The sequence below is a fragment of the Leuciscus leuciscus genome (genome assembly GCF_965113295.1).
Source record: "Leuciscus leuciscus genome assembly, chromosome: 8".
NCBI lineage: Eukaryota > Metazoa > Chordata > Actinopteri > Cypriniformes > Leuciscidae > Leuciscus > Leuciscus leuciscus.
The window spans coordinates 26,682,350-26,705,214 of record NC_138732.1 but is presented as its reverse complement, the minus strand read 5'-3'; the positions used below and the strand labels follow the sequence as shown (position 1 = coordinate 26,705,214).

The 22,865-nt window shown below is 37.7% G+C and overlaps 1 protein-coding gene across 1 annotated transcript; it reads right to left on the bottom strand.

The window, feature by feature from the left end:
* Window positions 1-3,221: 3,221 nt before the first annotated feature.
* ssrp1a (structure specific recognition protein 1a) lies at window positions 3,222-22,865 on the bottom strand. Its single transcript, XM_082177730.1, has 18 exons — window positions 22,720-22,865; window positions 22,104-22,159; window positions 19,303-19,488; window positions 18,467-18,572; window positions 17,352-17,545; window positions 17,164-17,264; window positions 15,820-15,949; window positions 13,674-13,777; window positions 13,470-13,598; window positions 11,496-11,717; window positions 10,679-10,751; window positions 9,047-9,176; window positions 5,775-5,820; window positions 5,536-5,680; window positions 5,108-5,275; window positions 4,301-4,407; window positions 3,783-3,945; window positions 3,222-3,703 (listed from the first exon to the last, which is right to left on the bottom strand). Exons 2-18 carry the CDS (start codon window positions 22,155-22,157, stop codon window positions 3,632-3,634), a joined length of 2,130 nt encoding a protein of 709 aa, XP_082033856.1. The 5' UTR covers window positions 22,158-22,159; window positions 22,720-22,865; the 3' UTR covers window positions 3,222-3,631.

Below are 22,865 nucleotides of genomic sequence, written 5' to 3'. Positions count from 1 at the left end.
AAAATGAAGATCACATTTAGTCATTACTGAAGCCCATAATGTTTGTGGTCAATTACAACGTCACGTCATCTCCAACTAGAAAGCTTTCAGAGAAGCATTTTTGAGTGGACACAACTTCCCATAAATTGCACATGCGTTGAGCACTGGCATTATTGATATCGCACATGGCACACACACACACACACACACACACACACACACACACACACACACACACACACACACACACACACACACACACACACACACACACACACACACACACAAACAAAGGATTTTCCTTATAAGACGACATACAACGACACCCATGAGAAGTTTGACAGCAAGAGAGGATGGGATATACTGTATGTTTTGTTTTGATTTATCTATTTTATATAGGCTAGGCTATACCTATATCATGTATACAGTAATGCTATTTAATTTTGATTTTAAATCATTTTAAAAAGGCAACAGAAAGGAGGAGAGAATCTTCAATTTAATTTTACATCAGACCATACCATCAAGCACAACTTCATCTGTCTCTCTTACCCCTTCTATCATATTAAAAACCACATGTTTTTTTCAACTTCCCTTTGCTTTTGCCAGACCACATATCTCCACTGAAGGTCTTCGGCTGTATTAAAAGCCACAAGCTCTCATTGTAAGCCATTACTGGTACTTTATACCCCTGATGGGGTTCATTTACTTGCCTTTCAGTGCTAACAAAATCCTTTTAGAAAGGGTGATTGGTTGAGTCATCTCACATGTTTGACAGCAGGACATGTGTGTTGGGACAATGCCTCGCTACTTAAGCGGGTTTAATGTTCCGTAATTACAGGATAAGCTAAATCTAACACATAAAGCAGGGCCGGTTCTGGACATTTGGAGGCCCCCATCTGTCTATCTTATCTATTGCAGTAATTTGTTCAGTAGGCTAATTTATTTAGCACTGTTTGGGACAAATAACAGTTTGCCTACTTAAAAAAAAAAGAAAAAAAAGTGGTGTTTCTTGGACACCACTTCAGCAAATGAACATCAGTGCTTTTATTATTTTTTCCTAGCTGGGTTTTCAGGATTTCACCCTTTGGTTGAGAGAGATTTGTTTCCTTGAGAAAAATGAACATGTAGGTAGGTCTACTTTACCTGATATTTAGCCAAATGAATCGAAATTGAATCGCAAGCTTAGGCTATGTATCGAGTCACGAGTTTTCAGCACTCCTGGTTCCATCAAACCATCAAATACATTTTTTTCTTTCTTTTTTTTTTTCTCAATGAATTAAAAAAATATTCAAGTGGGTTTAAATTGCCCAAAAGTTCACTTTTACAGCATTGTTAGATTAATACTTAAGAATTATTATATATATATATTTTTAAATAAAGACTGACATTTTTTTCTTTTTCTTTTCTTTATTGCACAAAAAGGGTACAAATCACAGGTGACTAACCAAAATATACTTAACAACATACAAAATTATAGTACATAAACAGAATACAATACAATATTGCCAGGGGAAGCTTATGAGCCATTATGAAGAGAAAGAGGACCATATGTTGACCGTTTTAACTGCCTTTTTGTTGTTGGAGCCAGAAATCAGATTAATATAAAGTACAACTTCATGGAGAAAAAAATACAAAATTAGGGTTTTTAGTGTTGAATTTACATTTATGAATGTGAAATTTTGCCACAAGAATTAATACATTTATAATGAAGTACATCTTTTCTTTACTTTGACTTCTATAAAAGCAAAATACAACATTCATCCACAATAAGGTAAAGTCTTTATAAATATGGTCAATGATGAATCTGCTGAAGTTTTGCCAAAATGTTCTGGTGTGTGAGCAAAACCAAAAGAGGTGCAAAACAGTTTCTGGGTGGAATTCACAAAAAGAACAGTTTGTATTGATGTCTCTTTTAAAATTAACCATGGGTAGCAGGGTAATATCTGTGAATTATTCTGAACGACACTTCTTTCACCTTGTTTACTATCAAGTATCTGCGAGGAATCAACCAAACCTTTTTCCAGTCAGAGTCATTTACAAATCGGTTCCAATAAAAGGTAACATTTGGAATAGAAACAATTTCTTTCTGAAATAATGCACGAATGTTCTTATTATTTTGAGGAAGTTGGGAAAAACAGATTTTCCCAACTGGTGATTCAGCCACATCGGGAAGGGAGACAGAAGTAAGTGGAAGTCTGCCAGTATACCTAAAAAGCGTGATTGTGCCTGATGGAATGGCGTCAAACACAACTGCAAATTCTCTTGGCGTAACAGGAATGTTATATGTTGATAATAACTCTCTATAGGAGAAAAGCCTCCATTATATAGCTGGTCCACCAGCAGAATCTGATTGAGTACCCAATTCTCAAAAAAGAGTGACTTGTTCTTATATAAAATATCTCTGTTATTCCAAATTAGATACCTGTGAGGTGAAGTTATGCTTGTAAACTAGAGACCAAGCTGAAAGGACCTGCTTGTGAAAAGTGGACAGTTTTACAGGGAGTTTGTCCACATTGTAGTTACAATTCAAAATAAAGCCCAGACCACCAAAGCGAGAGAATATATAGTGGGGAATAAAATTCCGTTAAGAAAATGCTTAGCCCAACTAATCTTAAAGGTATTATTTAGTGTATTGAAGTCCAAAAAGTTGAGCCCACCAGATTCATAATTATTCATAAATAAAGACTGAAAGAGTTGTCGAACTCAGTGATAGTGACGTTAAAGTCACGTGACCCGTGATGTAGCGAGTTTATAGCCAACGTTTAGCTTTCAACTAATAACGTAATGTACTGTTTTTGATTTGGGACTAGCTTTGGGATATCGTTACTAAACTTAACGATAGGTTAAAACTGCTAACGCTCTGTGGCCAAATGTAAATAAAATGTATAATACCTCTGCATAAATGTAAAGTCAGTGACTTTGCGTCAATTAAAGTTATTTTATGACTCTTTGTTCATCATTTAACAAGAAATCTGTTAATAAAAAAAAAAATGTATTGCCTTGCTCTACTTCGTTTCGTATCCTGTTTTCCTAAGTGTTTTTTGTGTGATATATGGATCCCCTGTAATCTTAGTCAAAAATTCATAAAAGTTGTTCATTTGTGAAGATTTCACTGAATAGTTTTTCAGACCATTGACTTCACACCGCCTGAACAAGCCAGACATAGAAGGTCTTCGCCTGCAGAATAGAAAATGACATTTTTTTATATGTAGGGTATACTTGAACCACACACACACACACACTTAATCACTCACTGAACTTTTATTGCAAAACAGTGATTAACAATTTGATAGCTAAAAATACAAAACATGTTAATGAAATAAACAAAACATTTAGTGAAGTGCAGTCTTTCCATTTTGAAAAGAGGCAAAAAATAGAAAATCCTCTAAAGTAGATCTATCCACACTTCCCTGAATGATGACAGTCTACCAAAACCGGAGAAAAGTAAAATAAAATAAAAACCGGAGAGTTTCTGATGTCACTCTCAAAGCAGGGAAAAATGTTACCGGACTATTTCCAAGTTCTCAGTCTGAATGGAAAAATGTGAAACAATGTGTGTGGAGCGCAAACAGCATGGGAGCAGAAAGTCTTGGTCCATTATTCATTTGTGAAACCTGAGATGTGGAAATGTCTTTGTGCCGTCAGTGTGACATCAGTCAGATCCTGACTCCTCTGAGCTGGCTGGTGTGGAGGCGGCTTCCTCTTCCTCATCATCATCAGAAGCCTGCGACAGATTAGACGGGTTAAATTAATGCGAATCTAATGAACTGATCAACCCAAGAGGAAACGCATCATTCACACACCTTGCGTTTGCTGCTTCTGCCGTGGTCAGACTCGGATGAGCTCTCCTCGCTGGAGATGAACTCTTTGCTCTTAAAGCTCTCGTTTCCACCTTCTTTCTTCTTCTCCTTTTCCGCTACACTCCTTTTCTTAGCTTCCACCTTCCCTCCTTTTTTTTTCTTTTCCCTAAAAGCAGAAGCGATGACTGTGTCAATATAAAGCAGAGCTGCAAGTAACATTTCAAAAGAACAAAGTTGATTTTCTTAAATTAAACACTTATTCACCAAGAACACATTAAACTGATAAAACGAGAGAGTGAAGACATTTTGAATTTTAAGATTTCAAAAGATGTTGATGAGCATAAAAAAAAAGGACCCCAAACTTTTGAATGGTAATGTATGATTAATCTGGCGAGTTCTTTGTTAAAATTTTATATCTAGCTTATATAAATGATATACAATACAGAATCACTTTAGATCTTAAAAAGCATTTTTGCACACTAACAAAGTGCGTGTTTGAGATTTGGAGATAGTTGGCTCACTTAGTAACAGATGCCGATGCCGCTGCCGCTCCCCCGCCACTCTCTTTGTACTCCTTCATGGCTTTTACGTATTGTTTCTTGGCCTCTTCTGCTTTTTTGTCCCACTCCTGCGAAACACACAAGAGACATTTAGCTAAACACACTGACTCTATAACACAGCATTAGTAGTTTATGCTTCAATCATCCGCCTGCAGACCAATAAAACAAACCACAGGCAAATTATTTAGTAAGTGGCTAATAATGTATTCAGTGGTGCAGCAGTCACTCTGCATATGCAGGAAAGAAAGCAATTTTCCTGAAAACTAGTCCCCATGCATAAAACATAGAATTTGCCACAGAACTAAAGTCCATAAACAATGTGTTTTGATTGAGGAAATATTCAACACATCTGCCTGGAACTCAGGGTTGTGCAATACGTTTTAAGAAATTAATGTTTTAATATGACCAATAATGGCACTGTAATATTTGCTGTTGATTGCCATTTTCCTAAAAATCGAATCTCATCACATTTTCACTCCAAAGGTGGCACAGTAGCGCTTCTGAAGTGGCATTTGAGTGTTTTTACACAGACTGTTTGCATTTAAAACAGTATATTTTGATGTTAGGGGTTGAGTTGGGTCAGAACAGGCATAATTTAGTCTGGCTTTAATGCAGCATTGTATCTTTACACTGATATAGTAAATATATTTTCATCCCTTATTTAGCAATGTAATGATTATAAAGCTTTTCAAATATATTCATAATTTTTCCTTAATAGGGATTGTGAAGACTTTCTGGTTATTGGTGTGTGATGTTAATGAGGCTGACCTCTTTCCGGTCTTTGCCCAGCTGCTTCCACATCTCTCCAGCCTTCTTGGAGATTTCAGTAACTGATATCCCAGGATTCTCACCCTTGATGCGTTCTCTGTTGCCGTTCAGCCACAGCATGTAAGCGCTCATCGGCCTCTTAGGAGCAGCTGCGTCTTTCACCTTTTTCTGTTCGCCACAGAGAGAGGAAGTGAGGTTTAATAAAGTGCACAAGTTGGGGTAACGTGGGTTTCGTTTTCTGAACTGTTGAACAGATGCCAGTAAATGTATTAAGGTTTTTCACAGAGATGTTTATCGTGCGCAGTTTTACCAGACAAGAACAAACAGGCATGGTGTCAAAAGCACCACTGTGCATCTTTACTCTTTAAGACATACTGATATTTAATGTAAATACTGATATTGAAAAAAAAAAAAAAAAGGTCCAAGACCTCTCTCCGTGGTTTTCTCTCTTTCTTCTCTTTCACCACTTTCTCCACTTTCTTGGGCTTCTTTTCAACTTTTTTCTTCTTTCCTTCATCTTCACTGTCGCCGTCCTCTCCCTCGCTGGCGCTCTCTGAAGCGTTACTGTCATACCTGCACACACACACACACATAACATTATATTGTTAGAGTGAAAGATTGACAAATCATCTAAAAATCAAGAAAAGAAAAGTTTAAAATCCCTTACTCTTCTGGGACGTCGTCGTCCTCTTCTCCAGGGTTGAAAGACTCATCTACAGGAAGATATTAGATATTAACTGCTATACAGAATTCAACATATTCCACTAACAACTTACAATTTGAGATTCCATTACTTGACATGCAGAATACTTAAGGGATACTTCACCTCTGGAAAGATGAATGTGTATTTAAAATGGGTCATTTATGTAGAAGAAATGTGAAATTCTTTTTGAATTTGGAGCTTTCTAGACTGAGAAAAGCCAGAAAATGTATTTTTGGGTTATGTGGATGAAAGACAACAACTCCCAGAATGCACTTGCTTCGCTGCCCTAGGAGGCCACTCCCAAGCCACGCCTACCGGTAAGAGAGTGCAGTTTAAAACAACAAGGCTAGGCTACTAGTGAGTCTCCGTGACGAGTCTGCACGGGATTTCGAGATCGCCCAAAATGTCCGGGATTCGGCTTTTGCGTTCTACAGTCGCCATTCATTATGTTTACTGTGGCGAGCAGGACGAGGCTGAGGGCCGCGGGAGAACGGCGCGAGGCCGGTGGCGTCATTACTGAGACGCACTGGTCTCATATCTCTCACGGAGGAGCGGGAATTTTCTTAGCAATGTTAAAACGCACATCAACCGATCACTTGTTTAGCGTTCATGTAAACACTACATTCAGATTCACCAATCCGAATGAATTCAGTTCGATTGAAAAAAGGTGTGCATGTAAACAATGAATGGCGACTGCAGAACGCAAAAGCCGAATCCCGGACATTTTGGACGATCTCGACGGCCGGACATGTCCGGGAAAGAGAGGATGTTAACCCCTACTACTCGGCTTTCTCCACAGAACAAGAGCCTGTTAGCTTAGCTTCCAAAAAAAGACGGCTGACACTGTGTGTACATTCTGTGAGTGAGATCCGACCTCCTATGGGCGGGTTGAACACATGCGGGACAGCCCCTCCTACTGGCTGTAGTCTTTAGCCTCTGGCCAAAAAAATCCTCAGATGACGCAAAATGACGATTTTTGCGTCATCTGAGGATTTTTCCAGACAAAAAATACAGAAATCTCTCGTCTCAGGGGAATATGAGGGAGGAAAGCACGGTAATTCGAAAATACTACAGGTTTTCTGCCAATACAAAGCTTAATGCTAAATCCTGAAGTATCCCTTTAAGTATTTTTAAATCTTCTAAAAATGTCTTTTTTTGGGTAACTTTTATGTGAACATTTTGTAATTGTTATTTTATACGGTATTATTCTTAAATTGATTTGATAGCATGATTTCATTTTGTATTTGAAAGTATTTATATTTTATTGAAATAGCATATTAGTGGCCACCCACTTTTTCAGGGGTATTTTTTTCCATTCATTTCTTAGATTTTTTTTTTTTAAGTCTCAGTTCAAACTTTTTAAGCCACAAACAAAGCTAACCAGCTACAAGGTGAATCATAACATTACAAACTTGGATTTGAAGCAAAGAGTATTTGAAAGTTGGACAAAAATACAAAGGTAAAAGACTTAGATGGTTAGATGGAACTACAATCCCATGAAGCATTGCGGACAACATAATTGAATTAAAAACAATGGAGAAATATAAAACTACTCATTTAAAAATGTTGATTATAAATAAGAACAATATATTTTAGGTTTATTGCAAAAATATGCGTGTATACAAATACTTAACAGAGACAGACTCTTTAGGAGCGGTTTGCTTTTTCGACTCTCTGATTAGTGTAATTTTCTGTACAGCATCATGGATAATGTAGTTTTTCACCACAAATTCTGCTGTTATATTATTTTATCACTTTATTTTAAAAGCTAAGTTGATAATGCGGGCTAATGTCTTCAACAGAAGCAACTACCATTGATTAACAACCTAATAGCTCACAGTAGGTTTGTCTTTAAAAGGTTTATAAGTTATTGTTCAAAATTAATTTCACAATGAATAGAATTAATGGAGTTTTTACTTCCAGAACCCGACTGTTGTATGACATTGGGCATGTCAGGAAGCCTGTATATATATATATATAAGTTGTGCTCAGAATTAATCATACCCCTGGTAAATATGATCAAAAATGGCAGTAAAAAATAAATCTATATCGTTTATCCTTCTGATCTTTCATTCAAAAAATTGGCAAAATCCTAACCTTTCATTTAAGTAAAAGAATTGAAAGTGGGGGGCAAATCACATTATGAAATAAATGTTTTTCTTCAAAACACATTGGCCACAATTATTGATACCCTTTTATTAAATACTTTTTGCAATCTCCTTTTGCCAAGATAACAGCTCAGAGTCTTCTCCTATAATGCCTGATGAGTTTGGAGGACATCTGACAAGAGATCAGAGACCATTCCTCCATACAGAATCTCTCCAGATCCTTCAGATTTCCAGATCCATGTTGGGGCGGCTTCTCTTCAGTTCACCACACTCATTTTCTATAAGGTTCAGGTCAGGGGACTGAGACGGTCATGGCAGAAGCTTCATTTTGTGCTCCCCAAAACATTTTTGTGTTGATTTTGATATTTGTTTTGGATCGTTGTCCTGATGGAAGATCCAACCACGGCCCATTATAAGATTTCTAGCAGAGTCCGTCAGGTTTTGATTTTTTTATCTGTTGATATTTGATAGAATCCACAATGTATCTGAATAAGAAGTCCAGGACCTCCAGCAGAAAAATATAGACGCACGTCCTCTTCCTGGCAGATTCGTAACATCTTTAGTTGATTATAACTTCTTAATTATTGCCCTGATGGTCAAAATGGGGATTTTCAATTCTTTAGCTATTTTCTTACAGCCACTTTCTATTTTGTGATGCTCAACAATCTTTTGCTGCACATCAGAACTATATTCTTTGGTTTTACTCATTGTGACAGATGATTCAGGGAATTTGGCCTTTGTGTTTCCTCATATTTAAACTCCTGTAAAACAAGAAGTCATAGCTGGACAATTTCATGTTCCTAGTCACCCTGGTGTGCTAAATAAAGGTAAATATTAATGGGAATATACTTCAGAGATATTTTATTCATAAAAAAATTCTAGGGGTATCAATAATTGTGGCCAACGTGTTTTGGAGAAAAACATTATTTCATAATGTGATTTCCCCCCCACTTTCAATTCTTTTACTTCAATGGAAGGTTAGATTTTTGAAAAAATTTTGAATGAAAGATCAAAAGGATAAACGATGCAGATTTATTTTTTACAGCCATTTATGATCATATTTACTAGGGGTATGATTAATTCTGAGCACGACTGTGATTTTGTGTTTTAGTTGAGGTGTGTCATTACCGCTATCGCCCTCGGAATCATCGCTGCCGTCTCCCTCCTCTCTGATCTTGCCCTCTTGTTTCATCCTCTCCAAGTAAGCGTCATGCTGGTCTTCATCAGAGTCACTGTAGCCTTCTGCTCCTTTCATGCCCTACCACACACAAACAGTTCGATAAATCATGTGAATCAACACATTACTGGGTATCCTGCTGCTGCTGTCCATAGGAAGTTAATGTAGTGAAAGTGTCGCCATCAGGGGCACTTTAGTATAAACACACACAGAGTCTGGATCATAGAATTAGAGGTTCAAACGCTCTTCCTGCTTATTCCCAAGAGTGCAAATCCATCAACAGAATGGATTGTTTATTTAGTTAAAACCAGTTTTGTACTGCGCATTCATCCATGCGTTAACGCCGCATACATGTACATTTGGGTGTGCCCAGAGAAAAAGCTCCTAACATGACTTATTCAATTATAACTCAAATTACTTTCGGAACAAAACATGATCACTAACACTCAGCCATCAGAACAAGCTCAAACTCAAGGAAAAAAGAAAAGAAAGAAATGAAAAATAGATACTGCGCATTAAATCTGGGCCACATGTCAAATATTGACTTTATATTTCTTTTTTAAACTATACTGAGAATAATGTGCTGATTTTAATGTATGTAACATTTCCGCAAATCAATTGTTTTATACTGTTTCAGTTCACGTGAATCAATTCACGTCACAGGTTGTTTCCATTCACTTTATAATGTGATTAAAGCAGTACTGTGATCAAGTTAAGTCATAATAACACAATACTGTGATTAAGCAGAGTACTCATATTCTACATCAGTAATGGTTACCGCTGGTTTAATTGCATTACAAGGCATGTAAATTGCATTTCTGCTCTGAACAAAGTGCCAATATGCCACCGCTGCAGATATAGGACGTCTCACACTCATGCGCCGGTTTGAAAGCATGGAGGAACAGAAGAAGACACTCATACAAAATGTATGCGTTATAATGGTGTTCAAATGTTGTTTTAATACAATTTAAAACGTTTAGTATTTTAATATATTTTAAAATGTAATTTATTCTTTTGATGGCAAAGCTGAATTTTCAGCATCATTACTCCAGTCCTCAGTGTCACATGATCCTTCAGAAATCATTCTAACATGATGATCTGCTGCTCAAGTTATTAATGTCGAAAAATGTTGTGCTGCTTAATGTTTTTGTGGAAACTGATACATTTTTCAGGATTCTTTGATTAATCGAAAGGTTAACAAAAATATTATGGAAAATAATGTTTTGAAACATTATAAATATCTTTAGAGTCCCTTTTGATAAATGATTGTGCCCTTGTGGAATAAAAGCTACATTCCTTTGCAAAAAACAAAAAACACTTGCAGATCCAAATCTTTTAAACGGTAAAATAATTTCCTTCGTTGATTTAGTGAAAAACTGTGTAGAAAAGATGTATTTTCAGATAGACTCTTGATTCTTGCTCTAAATATAATTTGCTTTAAGGCTTGACTTTTTCCATACAGCAAATGCATAGACATAATTTTTAACTGTGCATTTTGATTATAATGCACAGACTGACTGTGTATAATTCTTTTGTGCATTTTGGCTCAAACCGCAATGAATGTTTGAAACAACAGAACATACCTCTTTAAATCCTCTGTTCTTGATGTTCAGTTTCTTGGCATTGACAAAGTCGAAAAGTTTTCCATATTCTTCCCTACATAAGACAGAAGAGACGTGATCATCATATGTGAGGACCGGAAAGACTTGACGCTTAAGCCTAGTCAATAAATATAATTTGTTACATTTATAAATCGCTTTACATATGGAAGGGGGAAATCTCCTCAACCACCACTAATGTGCAGCATCACCTGGATGATGAGACGGCAGCCATACTGCACCAGAACGCCCACCACACACCAGCTTATTGGTGGAGAGGAGACAGAGTGATGAAGCCAATCAGTATATATGGGGATGATTAGGAGGCCATGATGGACAGAGGCCACTGGGCAAATTTGGCCAGGATGCCGGAGATGCACCCCAGCTCCTTTTTTTTTGGAAGGATTTTTAATGACCACAGAGAGTCAGGACCTCGGTTTAGCGTCTCATCTGAAGGACGGTGCTCTTTGACAGTATAGTGTCCCCATCACTATACTGGAGCGTTAGGACCCACACAGACCACATGGTGAGCGCCCCCTGCTGGCCTCACTAACAACTCTTCCAGCAGCAACCTGGTTTTCCCAGAAGGTTTCCCATCCAGGTACTGACCAGGCTCAACCCTGCTTAGCTTCTGGGCAACCAGTCCTGGGCTACAGGGTGATATGGCTGCTGGTTAGGACAGGCTGCTGCAGATTGCAGAAATGTTGAGAAAGACATTCTCTCTTATGATTGAGAGATGAAGGACACTGCTGTCTGTGTTTTCTAGGGCAAGGTGTGATGATTTGTGAGTAATGTAGTTTACCTCTCAATGTTGCTGAAGGTGAACTGGTTTTTCTGCTTGGTCTCTATTTCGAAGTCAAAGGAGCGAGTGGTGGTTGTTCCTCTGGCGAAGTTAACGCAGGAGATCTCCTCGAAGCGCAGGTGAACCGGTGGCTTGTGCACATAGATGAAGCCTCTTTCCAGAGGATACAGCAGCCCTGAGCTCGCCTTATACGCACACGTTATACACTGAGACCCGGAGTGACTATACACACACACACAGACAGAGATAAAGACTGACATCAATAAAGACATTTCATTTCAAAACCTGATCTTGACACATTATTATGAATATGAGAACTAGGGGTGGGCAATATAAGCAATTTATATCACAACATTTTGGGCACATTTTTTTTTTGTTACTATATGTAATAACGAGGTCAGGCAAGGAGGGCCACTTCAAAGTAAAAACTGAAGTTGTAATTTTAATTGAAAGACACTTTTTTCCGTGTTTAATACTGTAAAGCTAATTGCTTTAAAGCAATCTATTTGTATAAAGTCATGCACTAAGTGAAAATAGCATATTTTCTTAACAATAGATTCTATTTAAACTGTAAAAAGAGCAGTATTTTCTTTGCAATGAGTGTAAATAGTAGTTAGATGCTATTTATACGTGTAAATAGTGGCAGATAATATTAGTTTCTTCAGTGTTCTGCACCGTTGGCTCTAGTCGGATGCTGTCGTTGTTGTTTTTTTTGGCCGATTCAACATGTAGACTCAGCGTCGGTGAGAAAGAACTCCGATTGGCCGTTTAGTTTAGCAAACAAGTAAAAGAGATGAAAGCAAGCAAAGAAGTCAGACAGAAGGCCGTTATAATTTTATGTCAGCATTCCACTGCGTTAATATTTTCATAATAACATGAGTGGAGTGGAAGAAAGAATGTGATCAGCATGACTGATATTCAAAACGGTAAGCAAGCGCTGCTTTGTTTATAGTTTGTGCATCTGCAGTCTTGGTTTGGCTTTCCCTTTTTGAATGACGAATATATACGAATATAGCTGCTTAAATAGACAGTTATCTCCTTTGCACGCAGGTGCAAACACTTGTGCTAGTTGACAGTCGCCTGTAGTCCTTTCGGTGTGTTCAAGTACAGATTTTTTCCCCCGACGCAGGCGACGCAAGGCATCAACATAGTCTGCTTTCATCAGCGCTAGTTATTTGGCGTCGGTTTGGTGTGTCCCTACCTTTCTCTCCTGCACTATTGCTATGGTTGACACTCTTGATGTTCACTAACAGTATACCGCTGAAAACGCATTTCAAAAAAACTTAACCCCTAGGCGAAGAACAAAAAAACTTTAGCATGAGTATATCAGGGCCTTTAAAGGTGAACTAAGTAACTTTTTTTACCTTAACTGAACAACTTCGGAGTCATTGGAATGGTTATATTACTTATTTCGGGTTGAATGGTGGTCGTTTCGCACCCCCCTGGTGCCCGTGAGTTGAAAATACGCACTTGCAACTTTGAGCCGGCGGGCCGCCGGCCGCTGCGTCAGGAAGTCTCGCGTGATATCAGGTCTCGCGATGTAAACAATTGCTTTACGGCCAAAAGAAATCTGCTAAAATGCTGTCATTATTGCGCTCCCTCACGCTGTCCGAACCCGAATGAAGAAGACGTTTTAAAGAATGTCCCGTCTGCTTTGATGTCGTTGATCTATAACCTCTGGTGTCTGAGAATCAACAACGAGTTTTTACGACAGTGTTGTCAAATATCTATTCCGAAGCTGTGGGGGGAGCTCTAGAGAGGAACCTGCGAGCAAAAAGCGAGAATACAGTGAAGAAGTCCCGAAGTTACTGAGTGCTGCTTTAATGTAAAGTGATTGTAAAGTAACTCCTAACATCCAGCTGTGCTTTCCTCAACCACAAAAGAAATAATACTAGAATATCGTCCACCCCTAATGAGAAACAGAAAAACGCGGAGCATAATATCTTTGTAAGAGCATTTGCTTGTGAGCGTTACCCCTGGAAGTTTCCAGGCACTGTGATCTTCCTGTTGACCAGAGCCTTCATGACCCTGCTGACAATCTCATAGAGCGGACCAGACATGTTCTTACTGAGCTTCCCTTCAAAACGCTTCTCCACCTCATCCCTAGAGAGAAGAGAAACAGATGCCATCAGCAGAGCTAATCATCTGAGAGACACACAGAAAATCCAGTGTACTTACTCGTTCATGTTGAGAGCAAGACTGAGCTCTTCATCTTTGGAGAAGAGGAGGATTAGGAAATGATAACGTGTCTGACCCTGCTTAATGGGCGGGTCGAGACTGATCTGGAAAATAAAAGGATCAAGACTGCGTTAAGAAACCAACTAAATAACCATAAAGCAGCTTTTTCACAAAGCATCTGTTAAGATATACTGAGCCCATAATGAATAAACCTGTGATTCAACATTTAACCAGCAGGTGGCAGCAGCACCAATGCATCATTTAGCATTGGGACACACTAGGTACATTTACATGCACTAGTCAGAATGAATCCAATCTGATATCAGATTCAGAAAGTTTTGTTTATATGAACCCTAAATGGTGCAATCTGATTGACATTTATTTACATGAACACTGGGTTTTTGCTGAGTATTTAACATCAAATTTAAGACATTTTAAGGGTGGGTTGCAAAAAAAAGTATTAATCTTAAATCAAGGTTTATCTAATAATAACTTTAAACTAAGCAGGTTAACATTTAAACCTTCATTTTGATCCTGGATTTAATTTACATTTAAGATAGACTAACTTTAACCCTTTTGCTCCATACCTTTAAACTCAAGATTTAAATCTCAATTATGGATTCATTTACAACATAAAATATGTGGCTGATTGAACAAAGAAAAAAAATGGTATGTGTGGCAAGAGATCTCAGAGAGGCGTTTATTACAAATAAAAATGAAAGCGCATCGAGACGGCAGTGATTTCTAGCCTGGAGTCGGCAAGAGCCACTAATGTCAGAGTTTTAGGTGCTCAATAGAAAAGGAAATGGAACATTAATATTGTTGCTGTTTAATTAGAATGGTGAAACCATCATGGCGAAGAACATTAATCATAAATGGTTTTAAATCAGTGTATATATATATATATATATATATATATATATATATATATATATATTAGGGGTGGAATGGTACACAGAAGTCACGGTTCGGTTCATACCTCGGTTCAGACATCACGGTTCGGTACGAGTTCGGTACAATGGAGGGAAAAGCAAAACAAAAATGTAGAAGGCAATTTTTTTTTATTGTGCATGTCTGTAGGCTGTTCCACCAAAGGAAAATAAATGTTTTAAGCCTTGTATTTTTTAAATAAGTTTTATTAATAAAGTAAAGGCATAGAACCAGTTTATTTGTAGTGCATTGCCAATAGTTTTATATAATTAGTTTATTAATTAAATTCATAAAAAGACAAAAAGACCTTGAGATATGTTTGGTAATTGTACCTGAATGAATTTAAAATTCATTTGCTATATTTCAGATCAATATATTTGTTTTCCTTAATTTTAATAACACTAACTTTATTCTCATCTGAATTATAAATTATTTATTTCTGTATAAAATAATACTACCATTAAAAACAAATTTGATTTTCTTTTAATCAATGTAGAATGTTTAACTTACTCACTGTGTTGGGTGACAGTTGTAGGTTACAGTTTGACAAAAGCACAATGTTGTGTTTTATTACGAGTGTACACAAATATAAGTAAACACTTTGCAGTTTGAATGATGTCCAATGAACAAAATGAGTATGTTTTTATGTTTCCACTGTTCGATCGCGCCCGCGCCTCTCTGAACACACACACACACACACGCACGCACGCACCATATTCCAGCATTGCAAACTTGACATCGCAGCCTGTCCATTATAGCCTGTCTATGATTATAGCCATAGATATTATGTCTATGATTATAGCCCACAAGTTATAGCCACGGAGCTTCAGAGCTAAGGCGGAGCTACAGATTAGGTGTCCCTAAAGAACCCGCGTATCTAACAGTAGTTCCGCATTACATTAATTAATTTGTCACTATTTAGTAGAGAGATGCAGCCAGATCAGCAACTAATCGACGCCCATTCAACATTAATCACATAAATGTCGACTAAAAACAGTCGTTCAAAACAGTTGTTCAACTTGCATACGTTTATTTTAATATAAAATGAACACGGCCCCTTCCAAACTGTTCGAAATTTCAGTGAGATCAATTGCGATGTTTACATTAAGCTTTTTCCATCAAACTGATAAACGGATTATTTTGACAAGTTAATGTAGCTATTGTTGAGTTTCATTTCTCTCTGGTGGGGAGCAGCACATAAAAACACACAACTCACCACAAAGAACATCTGCCTCTGGTCCTTGTGTGGCAGCAGGAAGAGACGCAGTACGGTGGTGTAGGGGATCTTGTAGTCAAAAGTCTTACCATGCAGGTGCAGGAAGGAGGGGTAGATACGAATATCATACCTGAAAGAAAAACACTACAAGACTCAAATACATGTGCATCACTTGGAGACACGCAGAGCTCCAGATGGTTGCAATGCAGTTTTGTTTGGTGACAAGGTGTAACAACATTCAAAATCGACTAGTCAGTCAGCCTTAAAGGGATAGTTCACACAAAAATGAAAATTGTCATAATTTACTCATGATGATCATAAGACTTGTGTTTTAGAAAGATCATAAGTCCAATACCAAATACACCGATACCAAACTGCGCATTCTCACTCTCTCTTCTCTCCGACAGCGAAGTGACACACCAGCCTCCTCTCACTCTCTCGTCTCATTCGCTACCGTTGAATAGTGCTTGCATTGTGTAGAATTTTACTCATTCCCACAGGTTTCACGCTCACACCAGAAGCGCATGCACCACTGATCTATATAAGAGGCGCTCTCATAAATTTGGCTCATACTGCTCGCGATAACAAATCTGACTCCTTTTTCGTAGCTTAATGCGCTTTAACATACAAAATTATGTCAAAATGCCCGTCTTGCGAGTATTAAGGTAAATACAGTCAGCTTTGGAACATAAGTAACAGTATATTGGATCCGTGCATAAGCTCTTAAAGTGACAGAAGCCTAATAAACCTGTCGCTCTCCGTCATGTTAATCAAAGAACAAAAGACAAAGAAAATCACTTGCTGCTCTTGACTGAATAACTTTTGTAACTTTAATTCTAAGCATTAATCTGCATTTCATTTTTACATTTGATTACTTTATTAAATTTCTTTAGTATTTCTTACCTGAATACTACTGCTAGACATGCTAGCCATGTTTATTTATTTTGTCTCTTTATTCTATTGTATTTATTTGTGCTATCGTTTGCAATTGACTTTTTCTTATTTTACTACTGACTGTTGACTTGTCTTTTTCTTGTAAATGTAGTTCATTGATTCAAATAAAGCTGTGTGCGTAAGCGATTACAACAAATTCCCAAATTATCAAAAAAGATTATGAGATAAATGATCTGTATGGCGGAATATATATATGGCAGTTTTCCCCGTGGTATTGAACATCGATATTTTTCAAAGTATCGTATCGAAGTTGGAATTTCCAGCATCGTGACAACACTAGCTTGGAATGACATGAAAGTGATTTTCATGTTTGGATGAACTACCCCTTTCACAACTAGTCAACCATTCTGGCCAAAGATGTGTATGGTCATAACAAAAGACACAACTTGCCTTCCTCTCGGCGTAAGGCACTGAAGTTCTTTAAAGATACACACGGCATCTCCAGTAGCTTGGATGACGTCTGCCTTTGAGAGAACATTCTGAGCGAACGCCTGCGACAGAACGAGAGTGAAATCATCAGCATCAACAGCGGCTGCTCGCACACTGACCGAGACAAACACATTCACATACACACGCACCTCCACAGGGTCTGTGCCGTCGTCTCCAGTGTTGGGCGGGACATAGAAGCGGACCTCCATGAGTGACACCTCCGCATCATCGTTCTGATGGAACTCCACCGTCACCTCGTTCTTTCCCGTTGCACACTGGGATACGCTGGACAGCGGGATCTCAAAGACAGGACTTTCGCTCACCTCAAATGACAGCAGAGACCCTGAGCACACACACACACACATAGACATCAGTAACCATGGCAACATTAGTGTTTTTTGATTGGCCTAGCTCTTCTATTTCAGCCTCACTATCTTAAAAGCAGATTTTTTTTAGCATACCATTCAAAACTTTGGGATCAGAAAGATTTTTGAGAGAAATCTCAAATCAAGCCTGGATTTATGTGATAAAAAATACACTGAAAACAGCAATACTGTGAAATATTATTACAATTTAAAATAATTGTTTTCCATTCTAATATATTGTAATATGGAATTAATTCCTGTGATGCAAAGCTGAATTTTCAGCATCATTACAGAGTCTTCAGTGTCACATGATCCTTCAGAAATAATTCTAATATGATGATTTTATGATCAGGAAACCTTTATTATTATCAATGTTGAAAACAGTTGTGCTGCTTAATATTTATGGAAACACAAGCACAGTTTTCCAGGATTTGTTGATGAGCAAATTCCAAATTTTTAACATTCTTGATGAATACATTTAACTTTTAAACAGTTAAATGTTTAAATGGTTAAATGTAGACTTTTCTACAGCATAGTTGAATATTTTGATGCCCGAGGTGATATTTATTGGGAATATGTTTTGAAAAATCCAAATAAACATATAGTGGAGTTGTGTATTGGAATATATAGGGACTATATTGTTATTGGCCAATAAGTTTATCACCATCAGTAGATATTGTTGGTATCCATCTATAGTACTATATATTAAATTGCACAATGCTCACTAAATCTTCAATGTTAAAAATACTAATTTAACAACAAATTTGACATTATAGAACTTTCACATCAGTTATTGAGTTATCAGTCACATTCGGTTATCAGCCATAATATGAAAATCAGACAATTTGAATTACTAATGAATGAATTACTAGTACCAGTGTGTAGATAGGTGTGTGTACCTGAAAATTTGGCGGTGCCCCAATTCCAGCCCTTCACACACATGTCCTTCTCTGCCAACTCCAACTTGTAGTTCGCTTTAAAAAACGCTGAGAGTTTCTCAAAATCCTGCGGAGGGGAGGAAAGCAAAAAGGAAGGAGAGAGCAAGAGAAGAAAGAGATAAACAGAGTTAATGCCTCACTTCCCCTGACTCTCTTTCTCATCCAGCCCTGGGTTCATTAATAAAGAGAGTTGGCAGCGGCGCTCGGCCCACTGGGACGGTGGAGGTGTGTGTAATCCGGCCGGAGGCTGATGCGGAGCACGCTCAATCAGCCCGTTTATTTATCCAGCACTGCACAATCGCTTCCACATGTCACTCCACCAGGTGTGTGTGTGTGTGTGTGCGCGCTAATGAGCTTGGCACTGGGCTACAGAATCCCATCACTTTAACATTACACAAACCAGCATTCCCTGATCCTCAAAATATTGCCTTTTTCCCCTAATGTAAAGACAATGACGAAGCTGGTTTAAAGTTAGCTGTTAAACAACACATCTAAATACACAGCAAACAAATACACACTCACGTCAACTTTGTCTATGTTACATGTAACAGATTCTTCCGGAGTTACGGTACACTGCTTAATAATAAACACCACGCACACACACACAATGACTTCATACAAACACACACATACAGAGCAAATCCATTATATTGGAGGCCAGTGATTAACCCCGGGAGAAAAGCATTCCTTAACATCTTGAATTACACACACATTCCTTTGACATAGAAGAAAAGACACATTACATTTATGGATATGCAGCTCTGATCGGTCAACTATTGTTTGCCCAACACACTCACTGTGTCTTTGAAGCCGTCGTATTTGTAGATGTGTCCAGTGCTGGTGACCAGTTTGATCCCGTGACCCAGGCAGACCCGACGCCACTGCGCCGCAGAGAGTTCAGGCCCCGGGATACTGTCCACCTTCCCCGTTTTATGGCTTTTATAGACCACAGACTGCTTGCTGAACCTCAGACGGCCATCGTTCTGACAACAGACACAAACAGAAAGAAATGTGCGGAGACCAATTATAGATCATTTACTATGCATCTGTTGTTTTTCTGTACGGTTAAATAACCTCATGGATATTACATATTTTCTGTACATTCTTAAATGTTTCCATCTAAAGACAAAGCTGGGAGGTTTCTGAATGAGAGTAACTCGTGATATTACACATTATTGAACATTATTGCTGTAAACAGTATGCAAGTTCTCTCAATGCATTGACAAATGTATGCAACACTGAACAATGCATACTTCTGTGTATTGATTTTAACCCTGACATATGAAATAGTGAGAAAACTCATTTTTTGGAACAGTTTATTGAACATTTAGACAACAAAAAACAATAATAATAATAAATAAATAAAAAACATCTGCACATGCATTTTATGTTTTGTATCCTATTTGTTGTTGATAGTGAGAATATGAAGCTCACACTCGAGAGAAAAAAAAATAAAAAAATAAAAAATTTAATTCAGAGGCCCAAACTGAACAAAAATATTACATTTGCTGCAGTTGCGGGTATTTATATGACCAAAAAGTATGACGAAATTCTAAAAGCTTGTAATGTAACTCAATGAGGACTTTGTAACACTATAGCAGACTTCCATAAAACGCATATAAATATCAGTTGTTACTATTTAGATTTCTTAGTAAAATGATATTTAAAGGGGTGGTTGAATATGATTTCACTTTTCTAACTGTAGTTAGTGTGTAATGTTGCTGTTTGAGCATAAACAACATCTGCAAAGTTACAAGGCTCAAAAGTTCAAAACAAAGGGAGATATTTGCTTTTTTTTTAATTCCTCCCGGGTTTATGATGACAGAATATGCTAATGACTAGAAGATAACTACACATAAGCTACATAAATTCATCAACTAACCATTCAGAAATGTCCTGTTGCATTCTACATGTTGTCACTTCTTCTTGAGTCTCTCCATTATTGTCTGACTCCGGTTTGAACATAAAAGGCTAAAAGTTTTAGAAATTTTCAGTGCATGTCTGTGTGAGGTAAAAGGACACAAGCTGTTGTAGCTCCGCCCCCTTTGCCAGGAGCAGCAGCTCATTTGCATTTAAAGGAACAGACACAAAAACTGTGTGTTTTTGCTCACCCTAAAAAAAGTGACAATTTTAACATGCTATACAAAAAATATCTGTGGGGTATTTTGAGCTAAAACTTCACATACACACTCTGGGGACATCAGAGACTTATTTCACATCTTGTGAAAAGGGCATAATACCACCCCTTTAAATCAAAGCGCTGTAGTTTTTACAGTGGGGCAAAACATATAATGACGATTGATAGATGAATAAACAAAAGTTCCTCAAAAGCCTGTTGTATCATATTTGATACATTTGAACATGCTTTTTCTAAAAAAATATATCTGGATAATCAAAAGTTGCTTCAGTGTTCATCTTGAAATACTACTAACAATAAAAATGTTATTCTTAAAGGACAATTCCGGTATTTAACACTTTGAGTCTATTTTGTAGCTTGTTTTGGATGAACAAGAGTGGTGGACAAATACATTTTGACAATGGTTCCTGTCTCGACTTTTTTACTATTTTAGAATTGCCCATGACCGCTTTAGAATGGGAGTCTATGGCCATGAACAAACATGCCCTTAAAACAACCCTTAACGTTCGTTTTCAAAACTGTTCAACTCACCGAGTGGTTAGTGGTGTTCGTTGATGATTAAAAACAAATATATCGGCGCAATGTATGATTTCAATCCGTTTATTTTTCTATAGTGGAACTATTTTTTCAGATACCTCACAACCGCGTATAAACTTCCGATCTTCGGCAACTTCCGTTGCTCTGCTCACGCTAGCCTTCTGAGAGACAGAGAACCGAGCGAAAAGACCTAAAAGACTACAACCAAATGTAAACAGCCCCCTTTCCGTCTCCGGTAGCGCAGTAATATCAACGAGCAATGAGTCCTCCAACGGAAATCAATGGGATTTTACAAAATGCCAAATAAAACACGACAGAAACTGTATTTCACTACGCTACTTGTTTTGGAACATCAACGAACACCACAAACCACTCGGTGAGTTGCACAGTTTTGAAAACGAACGTTAAGGGTTGTTTTAAGGGCTTGTTTGTGCATGTCCATAGACTCCCATTCTAAAGCGGTCATGGGCAATTCTAAAATAGTCAAAAAGTCAAGACAGGAACCATTGTCAAAATTTATTTGTCCACCACTCTAGTTCATCCAAAACAAACTACAAAATAGACTCAAAGTGTTAAATACCGGAATTGTCCTTTAAGATTTCACAGCTAAAGGACACAAGTATCACAAATTGAAAGAGGGGCATTTTGACAATTATACTAAAAGGCCTTTTATATGCTAAAAAGTATGAACTATTAATCAGACGTCAGTAGATAGTGTACAACAGATCTTTCAGCAAAGTTATGATCACGTTGATAATTTATAGGCCTTAGAGTGTATCAAATATGAAGCTTTATTAGGGTTAGCCATTTTCTGGTGTGGAGGTGAAAGGTCAAACTGTGACACTAGGGGTCACTCTCCTGTTTGCTAGTTGCTGTGTTTCGTTTTTTTAACTCCATATTCGAGTGAAAGTTGAAGTCACCTACCCAAGTTCCCTTCGACTCTTGATGGATGTCATTGAACTCCAGAGTGTCTCCCATTTCTGTAAAATATTCATATTAATATCAACACAGCAATAACACAGGAACCGCATACTAGTATACTAACTTACTCGTACTATTTCTACCATAGAAAGATATGATTAAAAAGGTAGTACGAGTAGTATAATAACATGCGGTTCCGAATTCAGCACGCATTCATAAAGAAATGATTGATATCAGTTAGTCTTGCTCTGAAGGCTTTAATTCACTTCTTCACGAGCTGTATTGTGTGTTGCTAGTGTTTCTCCCTCAACAGTGGTCGTGTCTCTAACTTACTGAGCTGCTTACCTAGCCAGCATACTGTTCATCGTGCGTTTCAACATATTTTTTTACAGTCTATGGTTTTAACGGTTGAATTCTAGAATCTAGAGGTCATTTCAGGGGATTCGAAAGCGCTAATGAGGACATAACATGCTCTCTATGTAGGAAACACGCTGTGTTTTGGGACACCGCCACTGTTCGCACACTGCTGTAACGTTACATGTGGAGCAGGCGAGATTCATTCAGCCGGCTTGATTTAAGATCATCATCAGTACTTTATACAAACGTATTTAGCACTTACTTTGGGTGAAGAACGACTTTATGAACGTATAAGCGTGTTTCCCGGTGTTGAAGAAATTTGATGAAAACACAAATAACTGCAGTGATCAAGCTCTTCTATTCTCCGGTTTCCCGCGTCTAACCTCCGGGTTCTGAAGAAAGACAGTA

Bases quoted from the DNA above. Each gene is read 5' to 3' on its own strand.
- ssrp1a (XM_082177730.1), bottom strand. From the start codon at position 22,157: ATGGGAGACACTCTGGAGTTCAATGACATCCATCAAGAGTCGAAGGGA. The intron at 11,718-13,469 runs GTAACGCTCACA...GTGTGTGTATAG, and splicing joins GTGCCTGGAAACTTCCAGGG to TCACTCCGGGTCTCAGTGTA. The intron at 9,177-10,678 runs GTATGTTCTGTT...TGTGTGTGGTAG, and splicing joins AGAACAGAGGATTTAAAGAG to GGCATGAAAGGAGCAGAAGG.